We start from the raw sequence: 25472 nt of genomic DNA, 5'->3' as shown, positions 1-25472 counted from the left end.
TGTTTTACCCCGACATCATACCCTAGGTTCTTGCTCATGGTCACAAGCAACACCAGTGTATGCACATTCAATGTATATATAGTCACTGTGTATATACAGCATGGTGATGGGAATCAATTATTGGGCAATTGCTTAGAATTTTCAGGAAGCACAAGAGGAAGGCCGGTAGGCACAAAGAAAGGAAGAAGGGGAGGAAAAAGTGATAGGGTGAAAGAGCAGAATGTGCTTAGAAGAATAAGTAATAATCGCATGGAAGAGAAATATATCTACAAGAAAATAATGACTGGATTATGTGTATTATTATGGATCTGAAGCCAGTTATTGTGACCAATCACTGAAGTATGACACACTCAATGTAATTTTAATGCAAAATGTCTAATGGAGGTCATCATTCAGAAAGAGCTTCAGTGAGCAAGTGAGATCATAAGAGACTTCCTGCCTTCTTGCTTAACTGTGGAGGGTGTACTCTGGTGAGGCATGACCACAATGGCTTCCTCACAGGATACCTTCTTAAAGCCCCGAAAACTTTGTTTCAGAATTTCTTCTTGCTACTGATGTGCATTCTCATGTTTGTCAATGCATACTCCTCATTCAAGTGGCTGGTGTGAGGGGATACTGTACGACTCTCACTGCCTATACCCTGGTATGATTACTTCCTGGGTTATAGCCCTCTCTATTGGGAAAATTTCTTGCAGATCATCATGAAAAAAAACTTTATGAAGTAATGCTGTTTAATTAATTCATTAATTAATGAATTAATGACTATAGAATTCCTGATTTAATTAAAAAATTTTACAAAGGAAGTTTAAGGAGATGGTTTTAGTTGCTTTACGAGGAAGGTATAACTAAGGTTAGAATCAAGAGTAAAGTATGCTTCCTCCTCATAGAATAGTAGGTAGAGGCTGCATAATTAGGTGTACCATGAGCTTTCATGAATTGTATTAAGATCAGAAATAGGTTTGGGACAGATTTTTGATGAAAAGAAAAGCATTCATTCAAGGTTGGATCCCAGGATGAAGCTCCAGAAGGAAACTATGATACAACAAAGCTGTAAGAAAATATAGTCTGAACTTATAATGAGATTATAGAATAATACACTGCTTAGAACTTGCTATCAGCATTTTTATGTAATTCCCATTTTGTGTAAAATTTTATCTATGAAGTATTTTTTACCCAGAATACTTTTTGTCTAAAAAGTTATAAAAAGCTGAAAGCTTTCATAAAGATTTCATACACCCCTCTTCTGCTTGATCTAGTGTCCTGTGTTTGTGTGCCAGACTTTTTCCATTTTTTCTTTTTCTCTGGGTCATGAAGAATTAACAAACTGGTAAGCAAGAGGCCCTATGTTCCATTGATTCAAGAAGTAAGGAGTCTAAGTAACTACTTATTTTAATAAAATTCCTTGCAGCAACTATCTTCAGGATATAAATTGCCAGAAGCCCTCAGCTTTTGACGTCAGGGGAGCAAAAGAGAGATAATTGCTTTTGTTCCCAAAAACAGTAAGAGAAAATTAAAGGATAAAGATCATCACCATTTGTTATTTCTCCAATGCTGTGTCCAACTTCATCACCTAATCTTGTTGAGTTGGCCCCCAGTAATCTAATATTTAACAAATACTACTACTCATTCAGTTTTTACTATCTATTTATCAATTCTATTAGATCCATACATTCAGGAAATCAGTTATGATTTTAGTAAAGAGATAATTTGCATTATTAATGAAAGAAAAACCAACATATCTCTGTAGTACTGAAAATATTGGGAGGTGTTTAAATAAATGTATTAACTGCTTTCATTATCACCATCAGTTATCTCCATCAATCCACTTCTGTCTTAGGATTTCCATTGCTGTGAAGAGACACCATGATCAAGGAAACTCTTACAAAGGCAAACAATTCATTAGCCTTGGATTATCGTTTTAGAGTTCCAGTCCATTATCATCTTTATGACAAGCATGGCAACAGGCAGGAAGACTTGGGGATGGAGGAGGTGGGAGTTCTACATCTTGATCCAAAGGCAGCCTAGGAGTGGAGAGATGTGTTTCACCTCAGTGTAGCTTGAGTATTTTTAAGACCTTAAATCCCTGCCTCCACAGTGAAATGCTTAGTATAACATGGCCACACCCCCTCCAAAAAGACACTACCCCTATTTATTTATTTATTTACTCATTTACTTATTTATTATTTTACAGTAAAGTATACTGTGTTGCTTGTCAAACACACAATACTAATGAGGTGGAGTCATTTGAGGGAACAGAAGAGATTCTGTTTCTCCCTTTTAATTTTTTCCTGTTTTAAATTATTATTAGGGTCAGAATATCTTCCAAGAATACAAATTAATCAACTCAGTATTATATAGGTCTGAATACACACTGAGGATCAGCCAAGGTATGCAATGGACTAGAAGGACGGCTTATTGGTTAAGATCACTGGTTATTCTTCCAGGGGCCCTGGGTTTGATTTCATATTGCAAGTTCACAACCATCCATAACTCTAGGCTCAGAGAATATGAACACATCTTTTAGCCATTCCAGGAACTTCCACTGTACACAAACATCCATATTGACAATTATGTATACTCATAAAATAAAAATCAATGAACCTTTGAAATAAATCAAGAGTTTAAAGTGCTATGCTCTTCAGTGACCCAGGAGAAACTAATTTTCTTCTATCTTCTCAAATCAAAGACACTTCTCATCACTTTTTCATGGGCTCCTCTCTCATAAACCCAATCAGATCTTTCTTTGATGTGGCCCCTTATTGATTATGTCTGTAATCCATTTCATTATGTGGACCATTATGAATAAAATGGTTCTACCTTTATATATCAATATAATATTCTTTGTTTTTAAAATGATTATTATATTTTAATTTGTGTAGAATATATTTAATATACATATATTCTTGAAACATAATTCTTCTTTTCTATAACAGCAGTACGTGTTCTTTTTATATATTTCATTTTGAAGTGGAAGTTCATGTGGGAAAATGAGAATGAGTGCGTGTAAACGAAGTACCGAAACAGGCCAGAAGGGAGCTGGAGCTGTATGCATTTGTGAAACATAAAGAAGGATGCCTATAAAGGAATTTATATTCTCTGTGAGAACAGTATCTTATCTTAACTGATGAGACATATTTCCCAGTCCTGCAGTAAGAATACCAAAACTTTATCGTTCTGACTTGCCTGTTATTGAAGAGTTGAAATCTTAATAAGTTTTATGAATGGGGAAAATTGATTCTGTTTACTATGATTAAATTGAATAATGTTTCAAAATGTAATATTTTATAAAGGAGAATTTAATATATGGATATGATGTATTTGATATTGTCACTCCCCTCTCTTCCATTAATCTACAATTCATTCCTCATTCAATAACTTCAAGTCTCCATATACATATACCTAAACCCTGAGAACAATATACCCCACACACTGAGTCCACTGTGGGTTTATCATATATTAATAGATGTAGGAATACCCACTGAAACAAGCATGGTAAATTTATCAGAGCCAACACTCTAAGAGAATATTCGCTCTCCCTCTCTTAGAGCCATTAATCATCAAAATGTCATCAGCTAGTAGAACAGGGTCATGAGCTCCTCATACTACATGCTTCAGTGCTGATGGGCTTAATTTCTTGCATGTCTTATACAGACAGTCATAGCTGGTGTTAGTTCATGAAAATATGAGTCTTGTTAGGTCTAGAACACTGTTTTGCCGTTTCTTCCTCACCTTTGGCTCTTATACTCCACAAGGTTTGCGATCTATAGACAATTTATTTGAATGTTTTAAAAGCTATATCAAAAATTTTTAGTCATTCACTAATATTAGCTTTCCCAGAGAAGACATGCATGAACTGGTGTGGCTTAGGGTTCTCATAACAACAGAGGGCCTCAGTCTCATCTCTGTGTTTTCTGTTGTTCTTCAACTCTGGGAAAATTAGGAATTGGCAAAACGATTTCCAGACGTTCCTTCTTAAGGAAGATTCCAGAATGATCACAGGGCTGTTATTACTATCAGTTATGAACCTGAGAGACCTGTCTTTGATAAAAAACAGATCTTAAAAATACAGCCATTTCCTTTGAAAATCTTAGGGTGCAATACTCATATATTCATATAAGTGGAACAAATTCTCTATTTCTATCGGCTTTTCCACATCTATTGATTCTAAACTAATACAGTGTTCTAATTAAATTTCAAGTCATGACAGTTGTCTCTACATTGAAGACTGAATCATCAACTGCAGAAATAGTTCCATAAGAAATCAGATATATGTTCCTTATTTGTTGCTCCAACAGTTGCACATCCTCTACATATAAACATGTGTTTTGTCTTAATTGGAGAAACAAGAGAACCACAGGTCTGTAATGAGTACTGACTTGTTGAATTCTGCAGCTGTGCCTACCCTTTGCTGATTTGCATACATCCAAAGCACAACCCCCTGACATGAGGACTGCTTCATAATCAGGTCACACCCTGTGTTGGAGTCAGCCTCACACAGATCACCCACAGACATGGCTGTGCCCACTCAGCTCCTGGGGTTGTTGCTGCTGTGGATTACAGGTAAGGAAAACAGCAGTGAAAATTTATTCAGCTTACTGTAATCAATCTTGCTTTTTCACCATGAATATTCTCTTGTGACCGAGTTAATCAGGTGTGGATTTTTTTTTCAATTTTCTAATCTTAGATGCCATATGTGACATTCAGATGACACAGTCTCCAGCTTCCCTGTCTGCATCTCTGGGAGAAACTGTCACCATCGAATGTCTAGCAAGTGAGGATATTTACAGTAATTTAGCTTGGTATCAGCAGAAGCCAGGGAAATCTCCTCAGCTCCTGATCTATTATGCAAATAGCTTGAATGATGGCGTCCCATCACGGTTCAGTGGCAGTGGATCTGGCACACAGTATTCTCTGAAGATCAACAGCCTGCAATCTGAAGATGTCTCGATTTATTTCTGTCAACAGAATTATGATAGTCCTCCCACAGTGATTCACGCCATGACATAAACCATGCAGGGAAGCAGAAATGAGAGTACAGGGTGCCCCAGCTGATCCTCATGATGTCTCCAGCTGCTCAGCTGCTGTGAGTGTTGTTCTTTGCCAGGGATAAGGTTAACATAATTTTTTACATAGGAGTCAGAGAAACTATTCTGTGTCCAAAATTCTTGTTTTTTCCCATGTCTATTATGAAAAGAAAGGAATGGTTTACATTACTTATTAAAATAAAGGAAAATAAAAACACTAAAAATAGCTGTTTATGTGTAGCAGAATATTCACAGTAGTGGTTTCATTTAGCAATGTTGCACACACACAACACACACACAGAGGGAGAGAGAGAGAGAGAGAGAGAGAGAGAGAGAGAGAGAGAGAGAGAGGAGAGGAGTTGGAAAGAGGGAGAGGAGACAGGGAGGGGAGGGAGGGAGACCTTGAGTTATTTTGGAAAGAAAAATTTATGTATTTATAGGATTAATATACTGGGGAAGAAGTCTGGGAATATAGTTTAATGATTATGAACATTGACTGTTCTTCTAAGGGATCTGAGTTCAAGTCCCAACATTCACTTGATGTTTAGCTTTTGATAATTCCAATTCAAGGATTCTTTTTAAGCTGCTCTTCCTTCCTTTGAGTGAAGGAATTTGTTCCAGTGTTGAGGCAGGTAAGCAAACTGCATAGAGGCAAGGAAGAAAACACATTTAAATTGATTTCTTAAACCTGGACCAGATTTAGGTAGTTTGATCTCATTAACTATATTTCCAACAAATTTAAATATAGTATAGTTTTGGAAAATGTTTCCTGATGTAATACTACTCCCTGATGGAACACTACAAAGAAGTGTTATTACATAGAAACTCAACTCAGGGTCCACGCTATTTCTTATGTGAAGCTCAGTTTTAGAGATACGTTACTTGTACTATCTTAAGATGTAGGAAATGTCTGGCATGTTTATGGTCAGATAGTATAGATGCCATTTATGCTATTAGCCATCTGGGTGTTAGAGCTCGGGGGAGATAATTTAAAGGTCACATATAATTTCTATCCTATGTTACCCTTCCTGGGATATCTATGTTACTGAATCTAGTTTCTTCCTCTATGACTTGCTTCTCTGTGCCTATGGATCATGGCTTATTTATTATATATTTAATGACGTACTTTTCTATTGCTGTAGACATCACAGCCAAGGCAATGTACTGAAAAAGAATTTAATTGGGGATTTCTTACTTTCAGAGGATTAGTCCAGGACTAACATGGTGAGAATCATGGTAGCAGACAGTAAGGAATGGACCTTATGAAGTCCATTAAGTTAATAACTTAAATCTTCTTCTGTAAAGAGGAGAAACAGAGAGCCAGAGAGATAACTGGGAGTGACAGACATGAGATGGATATATTTAATTATGATTTTGATAAGCAAAATACAAATAAGAAAAAGCATTGATTGTCTCTTCAAGTACTTACAAGTGATTGCAAGTGACTACATTAAAGATTGGATTTTCTATTCCTCACAGGCAGAATATAATTTTAAACCTTGGTTTCCGGGATTTTCTGAAATGTCATAGTATACCCAATGGAGATTGGTTCATAGAATATTGATCATATTGTTTTCATTGGGCATAAAAAGCATTATTACGTGCTCAATCTATCACTGAGATATATGTTCTGCCCTCAGGCATAAAAGCAGAAATTAAATACATATTAAATGCTATGTCAGTAAAGCTCACAGAATTGGGTAAATTATTGAATCATTTTGTGATGGATGATTAAGTAATGCACAGTACTGTCAAGGCCAGTAATACTACAGAACCGATGATGTTGTATGGGTAATTAGTTAAGCTGAGAAATTAATGAGAATTGGTATGACTGTAGAGAGTAGTAAAATTTTTCAAAAATCCGCAGGTGAATTAAACATAGAGCCAGGACTCGTAAGTGTAGTCTATTTTGTTTTTTTCTGGCTCTGAATTGGGAGCCAGAACAACAGCCGAGGGAAGGTTTTCAATCCAGGATGGTGATGGCAAGGCATGGTTCTAAGTCACAAGAATATGGAAAAGCAGGAGAGATACAATTTAGGGAAATTCTGATCATTTTCCAATGAAATGAAGAAAACATTTTCCTTAGTTTTTTTTCTTCAGTTCAATTTCGTTCAAAAAAATGCAGGGGTTGTGGAAATAATATAATAATATAATAGTCAAAAGAGAAAATAGCTTGTGATCTTCATTGCACTTCTGAGTCTGTGCTATGGTAGATGACTCTATCCTAAATGGGAGAGTATCCAAGAAAGCACACACTGAGCCTGAACCTGGAGTTATACAAAACACAATACTACTCTAAGTCTCCAGACTGCATATTTAATTTAGTAGATAAAGAAGTGTATCCCTATTCTATTATGGGAGAGTTGCAGATGCTGGGACAGGTTGAGTTTTGAGGTGAAGCTACTCCTCCACTGTTTACATAATCCACAATTTTCCCTTCTTTTCTTTTATTTATATTTATTGATTATTTTATTGTTTATTTACATATTCTTATTAATTTACTTAATATTTATTACTTATTTTTAATTTTTTTTTTTACTCTCCAGATTTTATTCCCCTCCCAGTCTACCCTCTGACTGTTCCCCGTCTCTCCCAAATTCCTCACCCGACCAGACCTCTAAACCTACTGGGGCCTCTTAAGGATTAGGTGCGTCTTCTCTGATTGAACACAGACCAAAGACTACTCTGCTGTATATGTGTTGGGGGCCTTATATCAGCTGTTGTATGATAACTGGTGGGTGGGCCAGTGTCAGAGATCTTGGAGACCCAGGTGAATTGAGGCTGCTAGTCTTCTTACAGGGTGACCATCAACTTCTTCAATCTTTTTCTAATTCAACCACAGGGGTCAGCACCTTCTATCCATTAGTTGGGTGCTAATATCTGTTTCTGCCTCTTTCAGCTACAGGTTCAGGGGTCTTTTGGAGAGCAGTCATAATAGGTCCCTTTTGTGAGCACTCCATAGCCTCAGTAATAGTGTCAGACTTTTGGCCTCCTTTTGAGCTGGGTTCCACATTGGGCCTGTTGCAGGACCTTTTTTTCCTCAGGCTCTTCTCCATTTCCATCTCTGTACTTCTTTCAGAGAGGAACAATTAGGGGTCAGAACTTTGACTGTGGGATAGCAACCACATCCTTCACTTGATGCCCAGTCTTTCTTCTAGAGATGGGCTCTAAAAGTTCCCTCTCTCCACTGTAGAAATATCTTCTAGATCCCCCCACCTCCCGCTTAAGTTTGAGTCCTCAGATTCTCTCATCCTTCGGGTCTTTGCTACTTTCTAAAGGGTCACGCCAACCACTTACCTCCAGAGGTTGCCTGTTTCCATTCTTTCTGCTGGCCCACAGGCCTTCAGTCCTTCTCTCCCACCCAAAATCAGATCATGTCCCTCTCTTCTGATATTGATTAGATATGGGAGAGTGGGTATCCTTGTATTGTCTCCAATTTTAGTGTGATTGCTCCAAATATCTCTTCATTTAATTTGATATTGGATGTTGGTTTGTAGTAAATAGCTTTTATCATATTTTTGTATGGACCTTAAATTCCTGGTACCCCAATACATTTGAAAGGGTGTATTATTTTGTTAAATGCTTTTTCTGCACCTAAGTATGTGATCATGTGATTTTTTTCTTTGAGTTTGTTCATATGGTGGATTAAGTTAATGGATTTTCGTATTTTGAAACAACCTTGCATCCGTGGGATGAAGCCTACTTGATCTTAGTGAATATTGGTTTTGACATGTTTTTGGATCCAGTTTTCAAGGATTTTATAAATTTTCCTTCAATATTATACAGGGCAACTGGGCAGTTCACACCACAGTCTGAAGACCTCCCAGGGGTTCTGTGGCATGTAAGCCAACTGACCCAAAACACTGAAAGTCTCCCTGGAGAGAGGCTGTGCACAAGAACAGAAACTGCAGTCCATTAACACCCCCTCCTATCCCCAGAGAACAGCTTCACACAGAAAAACACTGTGACTGTTCCTGTGAAGAGCCAAAGGTCTGAAGCCCTCCCAGGAGATCTGCTGCAGCCAGAGCATCAAATCAGCAACTTCTATGTGCCTCTGGTACCCTCCAGATGGAAGAACCCACAGGAGGACTGCTACAGCCAGGGCCACAAGCCTACCAGGAGAGCTGTTGCAACTCTGACAAAAGAAGCAGGCTCTGGAGTCAACCAGACCTGCAAATACCTGGGATAAACAGATGTAGAGAGGCAAACCCAGGACTATAAGCGAAAGAAGCCAATATACAAGGACATCATTAGAACCCAGTTCTCCACCACAGCAAATCCTGGATACAACACACCTGAAAATCATGAGGCTGACCTAAAATCCTATCTCATGAAGATCTAGAGTCCTTTAAGGAGGATAAAAATAACTCACTGAAGAAATACAAGAAAACACAGGTAGACAGGTAAAAGTCCTTAAAGAGGAAACAAATCCTTTAAAGAAATACAGGATAACACAATCAAACAGGTGAATCAATTAAATAAAATAGCCCAAGACCTAAAAATGGAAGTGAAAACAATAAATAAAACACAAATGGAGGTAAAGTTGGAAATTGAAAACCTAAGAAAAAGTTCAGGAATTACAGTTGTAAGAATCACCAACCGAATGAAAGAGATGGAAGCAAGAATCTCAGGTGCAGACGATGACTTAGAAGTGATTGGCACAACTGCTAAGGAAAATTCAAAACATAATAAAGTCTTAACCCAAAACATCCAGGAAACTCAGGACACAATTGTTGGGAGCAATGCCCTTGAAGCCCTCCACTATTAATGTTTTTATTACGGTTAGATCTAAGTATGACTGTAAAATCCCCAGCCAGCTGCAGAAGACTAATACAAATCTGGTGGTCAGGATGAATGATATGATAAAGTTGTGACATTCCTGAGAAATACATCTGAGGTCAAGGTACCCAATGTGATGACCTGTAACCTTTCTGAAAAACCAACATCCTGTTGATATCTGCTGACCACATGAATACTGTGTCCTTGGCCTGTGTAAATGTTTCACACTTCCCCACTCCTTCTGTTACCCTGTTATGGTATAAATTCAGCCTTGGGAAAAAATAAAATTGTCACCTTGATCAGACTGTTGTCTTGGCATCCTTCTTTGCTGCTCTTGTCACCCATTCTCTTCCAGGTACCCTCAGCACCCATTGTTGACACACAATGAAAAGACAAAAGCTAAGAAAAATTGAGATATAGGAGAATGGTGATTCCCAGCTTAAAGGAACTGAGAATGTCTTCAAAAAGTCACAGAAGAAAACTTCTCCAACCTAAAGAAAAAGATGACCATAAATGTACAGAAGCCTACAGAACACCAATGAATGGGACCAGAGAATAAAACCCTCTCATTACTTAATAGTCAATAAATAAATGGACAGAATAAAGAAGAACTATTAAAAGCTGCAAGGCAAAAGAGCCAAGAAACATACAAATGCAGACCTATCAGAATTACACCAGAAATCTCAACAGAGACTCTGAAAGCCAGCAGGGCCTAGGCAGAGGTAATGCAGACTAATAGAACACAAATGCCAGATTAGGATAATATAACCAGCAAAACTCTCCATCAACATTGATGGAGAAACCAAAATATTCCAGAAAAAAATAAATTCATACTGTATCTATCCACCAGTCCAGGCCTACAGAGGATCCTAGAAGCAAAACTCCAATACAAAGAAGATATCTATACCAAAGAAACAATATTAGTTATCTCACAAAAAAGCCAAAAGGAGAAAACCACAAGCTCATAAAGCTACCTACAAAAACAAATATAACAGGGACCAACAGTCATGTGTCTTTAATATCTCAATATTCATGGACTCGCTCACATATAGAAACACATAATCTAATAGAATGGATTTGCAAACAAGATCCAGCATTTTGCTGCATACAAAAAACACACCACAATACATACGCAGACACTACTTCAGAGAAAAAGGATGGAAAACGGTCTACAAACCAAATGTCCCAAGAAACAACCTGGAGTGGCGATCCTAATATACAAGAAAATAGACTTTCAACCAAAAATTATAAAGTGTGATAAGGAAGGACACTTCATATTCATCAAAGGAAAAATCCACCAAGAGAAAGTCTGAATTTGGAACATCTCTGCCCCAAAGTCTAGGACATCCACATTAGTGAAAGAAACTTTAGTAAAGCTCAAAACACACATTGAGCACAACACAATAATAGTGGCAGACTTCTACAGCTCACTTTCTCCAATGGGCAGGCCACTGAAACAGAAATTAAACAGAGACACAGTTAAACTATTAGATCATTAACCAAATATATTTAACAAATATATACCGAATATTTCCACCTAAAACAAAATAATACACATTATTTTCAGCATCTCATGGTACTTTCTCTGAAATCAACGATATAGTTGGTCACCAAACAACCCTCAACCAATATAAGAAGATTTAATTAATCCCATGCATCATATCAGATCACCATGAACTAAGGTTGGTCTTTAATAACAACATAAATGACAGAAAACACACATACCCATGGAAACCGAACAATGCTGTACTCAAATGATAATTTGGTAAGGGATGAAATAAAGAAAGAAATTATAGACTTTCTGGAATTTTATGAAAATGATGACACATCATACGTTATGGTACTCAATGAAAGTAGTGCTAAGTGGAAAATTCATAGCACTAATGCCCTGGCAAAAGTGGAGACATCTTATACTATCAGCTTAACAATACACCTGAGAGTTCTAGAGCAAAAAGAAGCATACTAACCCAAGAGGAGTAGAAGACAGGAAATAGTCAAAATCAGGGATGAAATCAACCAAATAGAAACAAAGAGAACAAAACAAAGAATCAACAAAACCAAAAACGTATTCTTTGAAATAGTCAAGAAGATAGATAAATCACTAGTCAAACTAATAAAAGGGACCAGAGGCAGTATCAATATTAAGAAAATCAGAAATGAAAAGGAAGACATAACAACAGAAACTGGAAATTCAAAGACATCATCAGATCTTACTACAATGCATATACTCAACAAAAGTGGAAAATGTAGATGAAATGGATGGTTTTCTCTGCAGATACCACCTACCAAATTTAAATCAGGAGCAGTTAAACTTTCCAAACAGGCTGATACCTCTTAAGGAAATGAGGATCTAGAAAATATCCTGAGCAAGGTTTCTCAGAACTAAAAGGACATACGTAGTATGTTCTCACTAATAAGTGGTTACTAGGCAAAAAAAGGTACAGAATACCCAAGATACAGTGCACAGAAATCAAAAGGGTCAGCAAACTGAAAGGTCCAAGTAAGGGCACCTCATTCACACTTGGGAGAGAGAAGAAAGCAACTACAAGGAGTATGGGAGGGAGGGACAGATGACAAAAGGGATTGGCATGGTCTGACAGGGGAACATGATCTGGTATTGGGTGGAAATAAAGGACTGAAGCCGTGAGGGCAAGCTGAAAGAATGGAAACAGGCAACCTCCAGAGTAGGGCTGTTAGGAAGTCCGTCTACTATGTACCAGAGACCTGAGAAGATAGGGACTCTCAGATCTCAAAGGGGGCACCTTAGGTTAAATGCCCTACAATAGGGAGAGGAAACTTATTGAACCTACTTCAAGATTAAATACAGGGAATCAAGTGAGGGATGGGGTTGCTATCACACAGTCAAAACTCTGAACCATAATTCTTCCTGTCTGAAAGAACTGCAGGCATGGAAATGGAGAAAAGCCTGAGGACAGCAAGGACCAGTGACAGATCCAAAGTGGGATCCAGCTCAAGGGGAGGCCCCAAGCCCTACACCATTACTGTGGGTATGGGGTGCTGACAAAAAGGGAGTTATCATGACTCTCCCCAGAAAGATCTAATAAGCAGCTGAAAGTGTTGGATGCAGATATGTGCACTCCACCAATGAACCCTCTTAACCCCTCCGGTTTAATAGGAAAAACCTGGAGGAAGCTGAGGAGGAAGGAAACCCTGCAGGAGGACCAGCATTTTCAATTAACCTGGACACCCAAGATCTCTCAGACACTGGATCACAAGCCAGGCAGCATACACCAGCTGAGATGAGGCCTCCAACACATGTACAGTAGAGGACTCTTGGGTGTGGGTTCAGTCAGAGAAGATGCACCCTCAAGCAACTGGAGGCCCCAGGAAGTTTATACTCTGGTGGGTTGGTTAGGATGGGGACATACTTGTGGATGAATGAGGTATGGGATGTGGAGCTGTTGGGGCACAGGGTGGACTTGAGGTGAATAAAATCTGAAGTTTGAAAATAAATACATTAAAAATGTATATATTTTATAAAACAAACAAACAAACCTACATGGCATCATATAAACAGGTGGCCCAAATTTGTCTGTGTTATAAACACTTGGAAATTCCTCTTCCTGGACATTGGGTCTCAGTGACACTGTGGTGTTCTCCAACAGCGAGTTACCTAGGTCCCTAAAAGAGAATACCCCATTAAATCTTAAACTAATAAATAAGTGTAAGAATTTCTCATCATTTAGAAGACAAGCATGCAAATCTCTGAGTTCATAGTCTGTCTACAGAGCAAGTTCCAGGGCATGCAAGCTCAGGTAGCGAAGGGCATGGATAATAGAAACCTGGTGATAATGTAATACAACAAGGGTGCCATGTTCCAGCCGCAGCATGCAGCAGAACTCAGCAACTTTGGCCATGTGGCCCTTTCTTTATTGTCCGGAATAGAAGAAACTACTGGGAAAATTAAGGGTGATTAACTGGAGCTAAGAAATTAGTGGTAATTAAAAAGAGATAAGCATCACTCAGATGAATACTTCTGGGAAGTATTTTCTGAGAGCACAATGAACCTGTGTTCTAGAGATAGCCAAGGTTGTACCTTGTACTGTGGCTTTACTTGGTAATTTGTAAGAGTAACCTAGGTCATACTGGTTTTGAAGGCTTGAAGGGGTCATGAAAAGGAGTTGAGGCTTGGCACCATTAAGAGAGCCTGTGAAAGGCTAGGTGAAACCTAGAGGATGTGGAAGACCCTAGAGCAATGGAGATGCCAGTACCATGGGATGATCACCAAGAATAGCTGCAGCAGTGGAATGGAACAACCTGAGCTTACAGTGCTACAGATGATGGCAGAGCTGGAAAAAGTGACCCAAGTCGTTTAGAGGACCCCAGATGATAATGTATGGTTCCTAAACATTAAAAAATGAAGGTATAACATTGACACTGCCTTGGAAACCAAATATTTTCAAGATGCCAGAGCCCTAGTCTATCTTCTCAGGAAAGCTGCTAACAGGGAATGGAAGCAGTCCTTGAGGAAGAAGTTTCTTATCGTCAACACCGATAAAAAAGGAGTTGGAAATCTGAAGACTGCATTGATATCAGATAGGAAGATTCAGAGTTTGGAGTTTGCCCAGCTGGTTTCCTTTCTTCCTTTTGGGATTACATTTAAGTGATTCAACGAATCTCAGAAGAGATTTTGAACTTTGAACTTCTAACAGTATTGAGACTATGGGTCGTTTGAAGTTTGACAAAGTGTATCTTTGCATTTGGCTATGTTCAAGTTTAGACCCCATAGACTTATATTTGAATCAGCCTGTGGGGGCCAGGGTGTGGAATCTGGTGGTTTGTATATGCTTGGCCAAGGGAATGACACTATTTTGAGGTTTGAACTTGTTGAAGTAGGTGTGGCCTTGGAGTAGGTGTGTCACTGTTGTATGGGCTTTAAGACCCTTCTCTGAGCTATCTGAAAGTGAATATTCTTCCAGCACCCTTCAGATGAAAATGTAGAACTCTCAGCTCCTCCTTTACCATGACTGCCTAGATGCAGCCACTTTCCTGCTTTGATTATACTGGACTGAACTTCTGAACCTGTAAGCCAGCCCCGAATAAATGGTGTTCACTTATTCGGTTACAAGGCTTGCCTTGGTCATGTTGTTGGTTCACAGCAGTAAAACCCTAACTAAGACAAATGTACTCCCTCCTAAATATTGTAGAATAAGGCTGCATGATAAGGAATACACTGAGTTTTTGTGACTTTCACTAAGAAGAGAAATAGGTTTGGGACAGATTTGTGATCAAGAAAAAAATATTCATTCTAAGTCATGTCCAAGGATGAGGCCATAGGTGATCACTAAGATAACAAGTTCATATGATGCAGTTCCTTTCAACTTATAATGACCTTATAATACATGGCTTTGAACTTACTATCAACATCCTTTTTTAACTCCCCTTTTGTGTAACATTTTATCTATGAGAGAATTTTATAAAAGTCTTTTGTCCACGAAGAAAAGCTGAGAAAAAAAAAAGTGCCAGTTGTGGCTCTGCTCTATCAATCAAATGTGTGTGTGTGTGTGTGTGTGTGTGTGTGTGTGTGTATTTGTATATGTATGTATAAATGTTTTATGTGTGTATATATGCTTGTATATATGTATGTATATATGTTAGTATATGTGAATGTATGTCACTATGCATGTGCACGTGGGAAATTAATGAAACAGGTGGTAGGGACCAGGCTAATGTGTGTGTGTGTGTGTGTGTGTGTGTGTGTGTGTGTGTGTGTATGTGTGTGTGTGATAAATCATGAGTTCCTGTCCTACTGTGACTTGATTTGTGCTCTATTTCAAACCAAAAGTGTGATTAAGTTTTGGTATGATCCAATGAAAGGAGCTGAGTAACTGTTTTGAAATTTTGAATTCTGAAATTTAGAGTTTTATTTTTTTTCTTTTTTATTTATTTTTTCTCTCAAAAATTGGGAAAATATTCTCAGGAACAAAATAATATAACAGTATATTTCTCATTGGGGTCAATTGTTCAAGTCTCAATTCAAACTTTCACATTTTATTGTGTGAAAATTTCACATTTCCCACTAGTTGCTTCTTCCTATGGGACACCAATGGAAACACACAATAGATAATCAGCACTACACATTATTTGCTATAGGATTCACAGGGTTCCACATTGGGTAGAAAGATTTTCTTGTGTTCTGTATTATTTTTGAACCATGTGATTTTTATGTCTTTTTCTTTTACTATTTTTTATTAGATATATTTCTTTACTCACAACTCAACTGTCATTCCCCTTCCCAGCCTCCAGTCCACAAGCACCCATCCCTTTCCCTCCTGCTCTCCCATACGGGTACAACCCATACATCCCCCCAACCACCCCACAACACTCCCCTGCACTTGGGGTCCGACCCTGGCAGGACCAAGGGCCCCCTTTCCACTGGTGCCCCAACAAGGCTACTCTCTGCTAAACATGCTGAGCCCTGGGTCAGCCCATGTACAGTCCTTAGGCAGGTCCAGGTCCAGGTCTAGTCCCTGGAAGCCCCGATTGGCTGGCATTGCTTTTCCTATGGGGTTGCAAGCTCCTTCAACTCCTTCAATACTTTCTCCAATTCTCCCCCAAGGGGGTCCTGCTCTCAATTCGGTGGCCTGTTGGCAGCATCGAACTCTGCATTGGACATGTTCTGGATGTGTCTTTCAAGAGAGATCCACATGGAGTTCCCTTCAGCATGAACTTTCTAGCCTCATCAATTCCATCTAGTTTTGGTGGCTGTATGTATATGGGTCACATGTGGGACAGGCTCTGAATGGCCTTTCTTTGAGTCCCTGCTCTAAACTTTGCTTCCACATCCCCTCCTATGGATATTTTTCCCCTTTTAAGAAGGAGTGGGAGCATTCACAGTTTGGTCCTCCTTGTTCTTGAGCTTCCTGTGGTCTGTGGATTGCATCTTGGGTAATTCGAGCTTTTTAGCTAATATCCACTTATCAATGAGTACATACCAAGTGTGTTTTTCTGTGAGTTACCTCACTCAGGATGATATTTTCTAGTTCATTCCATTTGCCTATGAATTTCATGAAGTCATTGTTTTTGATAGCTGAGTAGTACTCCATTGTATAGATGTACCACCTTTTTGAATCCACTCTTCTGTTGAAGGGCATATGGGTTCTATCCTGCTTCTGGCTATTATAAATAAGGCTGCCATGAACATAGTGGAGAATGTGTCTTTGTTATATGTTGGAGCATCTTTAGGGTATATGCCCAAGAGATGTATAACTGAGTCCTCAGATAGTGGAATGTCCAATTTTCTGAGGAACCTCCAGACTGATCTCCAGAGTGGTTGTTCCAGTTTGCAATCCCATGAACAATGGAGGATTATTCCTCTTTTTTCACATCCTCACCAGCATCTGATGTCACCTAAGTTTTTTATCTTAGCCATTCTGACTGTTGTGAGGTAGAATCTCAGGGTTGTTTTCATTTGCATTTCCCTGATGACTAAAGATGTTGAAAGTTACAGTTGTATGTTATAAGATGTGATATATCTATGTTTGGTTTTATAATTTCATGAGCCCAACTTATAATTTTAACAGCACTCTACAGTACCATTTAGGCACAAAGGATTATATGAGAAATATTTAGAGTATTTATCATGAACTAAGGAATGTGAACATTAAAAAAGGACAGAAATAGGTACCTTAACTGCAGATCTTCAACTTTCTCTCCTGTCCTCCAAATCCAATCCCCCAGGACTTATCCTCAGTGCTGTTGCAGACCACCAGCTGAGGCATTCCCTGCTTCTCTCTCTCCTTCTCCAGAGATTCACACACACATCTTTTCCTATAATGACCCTATCCCATTCAACCTGATTACCCATTTCCCAAGTCAGCACGCTTTTTATGGGAACCTTTCAGCATAGTCTGCAAGGGAGGTAAATTACATAGACTAACTGAAGTTCTTCACTCTTTCTCCTCTCCAACAGATCATATCCCTAAGTTTCATTTCCAGTTAGGTATGTGATTAGCTGTTTTGGCACTTCCTCATTCTCTGCCCCTATTCCAGGCCTCTAAACAGATTCTGGGGGACCACATTTTATTCCTCACCCCATGGACAACTTTATCTTTTACCCTACTACCCAATCCTCATTCCTAATTTGCAGAGGCAAATAACTAAGATATTTTTGATGGAAGGCCTGTGGTAACATCCATCAGGACTCAAAAGAATTTCCCAACAGAAAATACAACTATCACACTCTATTTTTAATCAGAAAGAACAAATAAAAGCATATACCCAATAAAGACAAGACCAGATATACTCACCTAGAATTACAATTTTGCCAATCCCTAGATACCTAGACATTAGTGTAAAAATACAACCATTAGCAGCCAGTACAACATGTTTCCAATAGAACTCTGCAGCCCAACCAAAGGAGGTCACTAGTATTGCAAAATAGCAAAATCATAAGGCAAAAACTCTAAAACAGCCTTTACAAATATGATAGAGATCTTGAAAATGAAAATGAATAAATGCCTTAAATAAATCTATGAATAGAAAAATGAACTGTGGTAGGAAATGAATAAAAGGATCAACAAAATAATAAGAAAAAAATCTTACCAAAAAATAGAAGGTGATGCCTCTATTCTTTTGTACAGGAGGTAGAGAAAACATATATAAAACAAAAGAGATTGGATGAGGAAAGAAATCCCATTTGGTACATAATACTCAAGACACTAAACATATAGAACAAAGAACATTAAAAGATCATAGAGGAAAACAAACTAACATAAATGCCGACCTATTAGAATGGGACCTGACATCACAATGGAGACTTGAAAAGCCAGGAGGTCCCAGACATCTTATTCTACAGACTTTACAATGCCACTGATATCAACACAGAATCCTATACTCTTCAAAAATTTCAAATAAAGTAGATGGAAAAAGCAAAAGAATGCATCATAAAACTCAATATATACAATATTTATCTGGACATCCAGAGCTATAAAGAAAACTAACAGGGAAATGTTAACCTAAAGAGGTTAACTACATACAGAAAAACAGGAGGAATAAATAGTCCCTGACCAGTAAATAAAGAGGGAAAAGATACATGTATACATACCATGACCACCATCACCCCCACAACCACAACCACCAAAACACAACATGAGTAATAAAGAAACGTCCCTCACTGATAGCTCTCTATGACAGAGACCTTGACTTCCCAATAAAAAAACATAGACTAACATATTAGAGAACAGAATACACATTTCTGCTTCATCCTAGAAATTTACCTTAACATCAAGCATAAACATCTCAGGATAAAATAATGGAAAAAAAGCTGTTCTAAAAAAATGTACATAAGAAGGAATCTGGTACAGCCAATTCAATATCTCAGACTTCAACTATAAGTAAAGTTGATACTTTTGAAGTTATTACACAAAATAGAAACAGAAGGACCATATCCCAACTAGTTTTTTAAGGCCATATTTATCCTGATATCTAAGCAATGAAAATACCAAAGAAAATTACAGAACAATTTCCTTTATGAAGAGAGATTGCAAAATTCTCAATACAAGTTTTCCAAACTGAATCCAAGAATTTATCAAGAATATCATCCACCATGATCATTTAGGCTTCAATCCAGAGAGTTAAAGGAGGTTCCACATATGTAAGTCATTAAGTTTAATCGATTTTATAAGTAATCTAAAACACAAAAAAATATGATCATCCCATGGGCTACAGAAAAGACTCTTGAAAAACTCTAACACCTCTTCTTCATAAAAGTTCTGGAGTGGTTATGAATACAGGAGGCATTTCTCAACATAATACAGGCAGTTTACAGTAAGTCTAGTGAAAAAATTGACTTAAATGGAGAGAAAATTAAAATAGTTCCCCTAAAATCAAGAAAAAATTAAGGTTATTCACTATTTCGCTCTCTGTTTAATATTATACTTGAAGTTCTGGTTAATGAGGATAGTACTTGAAGTCTTAGAAAGAGCAATGAAAAATTGAAGATCATGAAGATATAAGTTAGAAAGAACGAATTCAATGTATCTTTCCTTGCAGATTATTGATAGTATACATAAGTGTCTCTAAAATTTCCAAAGTGTTAGAGTTGGTAAAGACCTTCAGCAATGTAGCTGGTTAAAAACTTAAGTCACAAAACCAGTAGTTTCCTAACATAAAAATGAGAAATTATACTGCTCATTATTTCTTTCTTCTCCTCTCTCCTTCCCAGGTCTCCCTCTACTTCTACCTCCCACAATAATCCTTTTCCTCCCTCAAGGAAGGACTGAAGCATCCACACCCTGGTCTTCTTTCCTTCTAACTTTTTATGGCCTGTAGGTTGATTTATGGGCATTGTGAGCTTTTGGTCTAATATCCACTTATCAGTGAATACATGCCATGGGTGCTCTTTTGTTTCTGAGTTACCTCACTCAAGATGATAGTTCTATTTTTCTGCAAATTTTGTGAAGTCATTGTTTTTAATCATTGAGAAGTACTCTATTGTATAAAGGTTTCAGGTTGTAAAATCTTTCCTGAAACCTTTCTTACGTTGAGGGACATTTGGGCTGTTTCCAGCTTCTGGCTATTATAAATAAGGTTGCAATGAACATAGTGGAGCATGTGTCCTAGTTGTATGTTGGAACACTTTAAGTATGTATATTTGTCTGTGAACTAATGCCATGGCGTTTTTATCACTATTTCACTGTAGTGGAGCTTAAGGTTAGGGATAGTGATTTCCCCAGAAGTTCTTTTATTGTTAAAAAATTGTTTTCCTTGTCCTGAATTTTATGTTTTTCCATATGAAATTCAAAGGCTCTTTCCATGTCTTTGTAGAATTATGTTGGGATTTTGATGAGGATTGCATTCAATCTGTAGATTGCCTTTGGTAGGATGGCCATTTTTACTATGTTAATTCTGTCAATTCATGATCACTTGTTTAGTTAGTTACCCCAAGATAAAATGTCGAAACATAATACCCAAAATTATGGGACACAATGAAAGCAGTGCTAAGAGGAAAATCCATAATCACTAAGTGCACTGGTAAAGAAAGTGGAGAGATCTTGCACTAGCAACTTAACAGCACTTCTGAGAGGAAAAAAACCTAGAACAAAAAGGGAAGCAAACTCTTTGAAGAGGATAGATAGCAGGACAAACTCAAACTCTGGGTTGAAATCAACCAAACAGAATCAAAGAAAACAATAGAAAGAATCAGCAAAATGAAAAACTGGTTCTTTGAGAGATTCGACAGGATAGATAAACCCCCAGCCAAACAAAACTACAGGGCCCGGAGGCAGTATCCAAATCAACAAAATCAGAAATGAAAAGTGAGACATGACAATAGAAACTGAGGAAATTCAAATAATCATCAGATCCTACAACAAAAGCCTATACTCAACAAAGCAAGAAAATCTAAATGAAATGAATGCTTTTCTAGACAGATACCAAATAGCAAAGTTAAATCAAGAGCAGGTAAATTTTGTTTTCTTTTTTTTTCTTTATTAACTTGAGTATTTCTTATTTACTTATTTCTTATTTATTTATTTATTTATTTATTTGTTATTCCCTTTCCCGGTTTCCGGGCCAACATCCCCCTTACCCCACCGCCTCCCCTTCTCTATGAGTGTTTCCCTCCCTATCCTCCCCCCATTACTGCCCTCCCCCCAACAATCACGTTCACTAGGGGTTCAGTCTTAGCAGGACCAAGGGCTTCCCCTTCCACTGGTGCTCTTACTAGGCTATCATTGCTAACTATGAGGTTGGAGACTAGGGTTAGTCCATGTATAGTCTTTGGGTAGTGGCTTAGGCCCTGAAAGCTCTGGTTGGTTGGCATTGTTGTTCATATGGGGTTTCCAGCCACTTCAAGCTCTTCCAGTCCTTTCTGTGACTCCTTCAACGGGTGTCCTGTTCTCAGTTCTGTGGTTTGCTGCTGGCAACATGATCCATTATATAAACAAACTGAAAGAACAAAACCACATGATCATTTCATTAGATGCTGAGAAAGCATTTGACAAAATTCAACACCCCTTCATGGTAAAAGTCCTGGAAAGAATAGGAATTCAAGGCCCATATCTAAACATAGTAAAAGCCATATACAGCAAACCAATCGCTAACATTAAACTAAATGGAGAGAAACTTGAAACAATCCCACTAAGACCAGGGACTAGACAATGCTGCCCATTCTCTCCCTACTTATTCAATATAGTTCTTGAAGTTCTAGCCAGAGCACTCAGACAAAAAAAGGAGATTAAGGGAATACAGATTGGAAAATAAGAAGTCAAAATATCACTATTTGCAGATGATATTATAGTATATTTAAGTGATCCCAAAAGTTCCACCAGAGAACTACTAAAGCTGATAAACAACTTCAGCAAAGTCGCTGGGTATAAAATTAACTCAAATAAATCAGTAGCCTTCCTCTACACAAAAGAGAAACAAGCTGAGAAAGAAATTAGGGAAATGACACCCTTCATAATCGTCCCAAATAATATAAAGTACCTCGGTGTGACTTTAACCAAGCAAGTAAAAGATCTGTAAATTTTCTTAAACAGGCCCATATCCCATAAGAAAACAGAAATCATTAAAAACCTTCCAACAAAAAAAAATGCCCAGGGCCAGATGGTTTTAGTTCAGAATTCTACCAGACCTTCAAGGAAGACCTGATACTAATATTCTTCAAACAAGTCTATAAAGTAGAAACCGAAAGAACACTACCTAATTGATTCAATGAAGCCACAATTACGAAAAGCACATAAGGAACCTACCAAAAAGAGAACTTTAGAACAATCATGTTTAGGATATCAATGCAAAAATACTCAGTAAAGTTCTTACAAACAAATCTAAGAACACATCAAAATCAACATTCATCAATATCAAGTAGTCTTCATCCCAGGAATACAAATTTGGTTCAATATATGAAAATGTATTAACATAATTTCCTATATTAACAAACTCAAGGCAAAAAAATCACATGATCATCTCCTTAGATACAGAAAGAGCGGCTGACAAAAACAACATTCCTTCATGTTAAAAGTATAGGAGATATCAGGAATTCAAGTCACATACCTAAACATAATAAAAGCAATCTACTGCAAACCAAGAGCCAATAGCAAATTAAGTGGAGAGACAATTCAAGGCATCCCATTAATATTGGGGAGAAGACAAGGATGCCCAGTCTCCCTATACCTATTCAATATAGTCCTCAAAGTGCTGGCTAGACAATAAGACAACAAAAAGAGACCAAGGGGATAAAAATGGGCAAAGAAGAATTAAAGGTATAACTATTTGCAGATGATATGGTAGTATACATAAGCGACCCCCAAAATCCTACCAGAAAACTTCTCCAACTGATAAATGACTTCAGCAATGTGTCCGGATATAATAAAATTAACTCAAATAAATTAATATACTTCCTTTATACAAATTATAAGCAAGCTAAGAAAGAAATTAGGAAAAAAAAACTACCTTCAAAATAGGCAAAGATAATACAAGATAATGACATTTTCTGTACTCATAGATTAATGTCTTACTTGTCAATCATGAGGGAAGGTTTTTCTGCTGCTGATGAGATGAAGTAAAGAGACCCACACCCACACATTTTACAGAGAGTGAAAGACATTGGAACACTCAGCTATAATTGCGATGTCTCCATCAAATCTTCCCCAGTAGGGTTAGAGTACCCTACAGAAAAGGAGGTAGAGAGAGTCCAAGAATGAGAAATGATAGAGGAAAACAAGAAAAAAAGTTAAAATAACATTATTGACATGCAAATGAACTAACATGGAATGAGTCACCATGCACAGGACCTACCCAAGGTCTTTCACTTTAATGTCCTAGAGCTAAAATATATGTACACATGTCCCATTCCTAGCCCTTTCTATCCAATAGCTAACCACTTCCAAATAAAAATTTAGTTTCCTGGGAAAGAAACTATTCCAAAGGCTACCTTGGATGCATAGTATCAGATGGAAAACGGAAAATGAGCACAAAAGCATTTTGATGCGTCTTTGTTTCATATTGTCATAATCAGGTTCTTCCTTTTTAATCATTTATCCATTATTTTTAAATTTGATTTTAATTTTATTTGTTCATAATCATTCTTTCCTGTTTTTGCTCTGCAGAATACTTTGCTATATATTTGCATACATACATAAACTTCAAGGTTCCAATTTAGTTGTATGGTATTGTTTATTGTATGAGGAAGTGTGTCTGAGTCTTGTGTTTTCTATTTTATTCTTTTCTGTCTTTATGTCTTAGCCAATTATAATGTGTTTCTGTCTGTCTTATCTTTTTATATTCATTTTATTTATTTATTTATTATTATATTGTTATACATTATTATTATTAATATTGTATAGCGGCATGTCTATTTTCTAATATTAGAGAGAAAGCTGAGAGAAATGGTCATGAGGAGGAGCTGGAACGAATAGAAAGATGAGACAGCATAATCAGTTTTCAATAAAAGAATGAAGGAAAGAAGTGAAGGAAGAATGAAAGGTAAAAAGTGCAATAAAGTACAGAATAGAGAAAAAAGGAAGAAAGGAAAGATTGAAGGAAGAAAGACGAGGAAATATTGCCCATGATACATTCATTTATACATGTGTGTTTGTGTTTTAATAATTGCTGGTGCAGAATACACCTTAATATTCTGTGAATGCTTTTTCACTTTAGAATCTTCTATCATTAATAATTGATATATGCTAATCACACCCAACTTCTCTTTGTATTGAAAACCTGCATGAATCCAGGTTCTCCATTTCCTCCAAAGACTCATCCTTAATCTGTTCAACTATGATTTTCTAGTTTGATTGATTTTTCTTTTGGGATTAGTAGAACAATCTTAATATATTTAACCATTCCCTTTTTCTTCCTCTCACCTCAATCATACTCAAACATTTCTTCCAAAACTAGCTGGCTATTTATTTCCCTGTTACATGTGTTCTCTTATAACCGTTCAAAAGATGTCTCAATGTGAGAATCCCATTGTAGCTTCTTAGAGTAGAGTCTAAGTCAAACAAACACATTGAAAATTTGAAGTCACAATTCCCACTTGAGGGTGGAATGTGGCAAATTTATACCGGGAAAGAGAATAATTTAGTCACTATAATTTTTGCAGGACCACACATTTTCTAAAAATTTGCATAATTTGTACTTCTTCCTATCTAAAAATCCCACTGAAAGAATGTACTGCATTTCAATTATCCATTTATCTTTTGGTGTGCACTTAAATCGTGTCCATTTCCTAGTCATTGTGAATATAGTTTCAAAATATATGGATGTGCTTTTATGTCTGCTGTAGGCTAGAGAGTCCTTTAGGTATATCCACAGGCATGACATAGCTGGGTAATGTATTAATAATATCTGTAGGTGCATGAAAAAATTGCACACTGATTTCACAGTTGTTACATTCTCACCAGCACCAAATTGGAGCTCCTCTTTCTTCCTGTCCTCATTGCTCAAGAGGTTTGGGAGTCTCTGTTGCAGTTATTGAGGTTTTTAAAAAGCTCCAACATAGGTTTTATATAATATATATGCTCTAGCTTGGTTATGTGGCCCAAGTGACAGGAACAGTTGTTTCTTTAAATGAAAATGATGGAAATTTCTCTAGTTTGTCCTTTAAGTAGTATGGAAAACATGTACTATGGAAGTAATTTGTTTGAGGCTTCTAGAAATACCTCTGTGGCACTCTCCATCACTCTTGCTGAAAAGACATTCAAG

General features: G+C 37.4%; 1 long non-coding RNA gene and 1 gene segment (V, D, J or C); one reads left to right on the top strand and one right to left on the bottom strand.

The window, feature by feature from the left end:
- The first annotated feature begins 4425 nt into the window (after window positions 1-4425).
- LOC120102302 (immunoglobulin kappa chain variable 12-41-like) lies at window positions 4426-5007 on the top strand. The segment is given in 2 exon segments: window positions 4426-4560; window positions 4685-5007. Coding segments are annotated over 2 exon segments (372 nt in total).
- An 8270-nt stretch (window positions 5008-13277) lies between these two features.
- Window positions 13278-18506, bottom strand: LOC134486785 (uncharacterized). Its single transcript, XR_010066186.1, has 2 exons — window positions 18369-18506; window positions 13278-13445 (listed from the first exon to the last, which is right to left on the bottom strand). It is a non-coding gene; the product is annotated as an uncharacterized LOC134486785 (long non-coding RNA).
- Window positions 18507-25472: the final 6966 nt, after the last annotated feature.

This window comes from Rattus norvegicus, chromosome 4 (assembly GCF_036323735.1).
Source record: "Rattus norvegicus strain BN/NHsdMcwi chromosome 4, GRCr8, whole genome shotgun sequence".
Classification (NCBI taxonomy): Eukaryota; Metazoa; Chordata; class Mammalia; order Rodentia; family Muridae; genus Rattus; species Rattus norvegicus.
The sequence above is the reverse complement of the archived record's forward strand: the minus strand, read 5'-3'. Positions and strand labels throughout refer to the sequence as shown.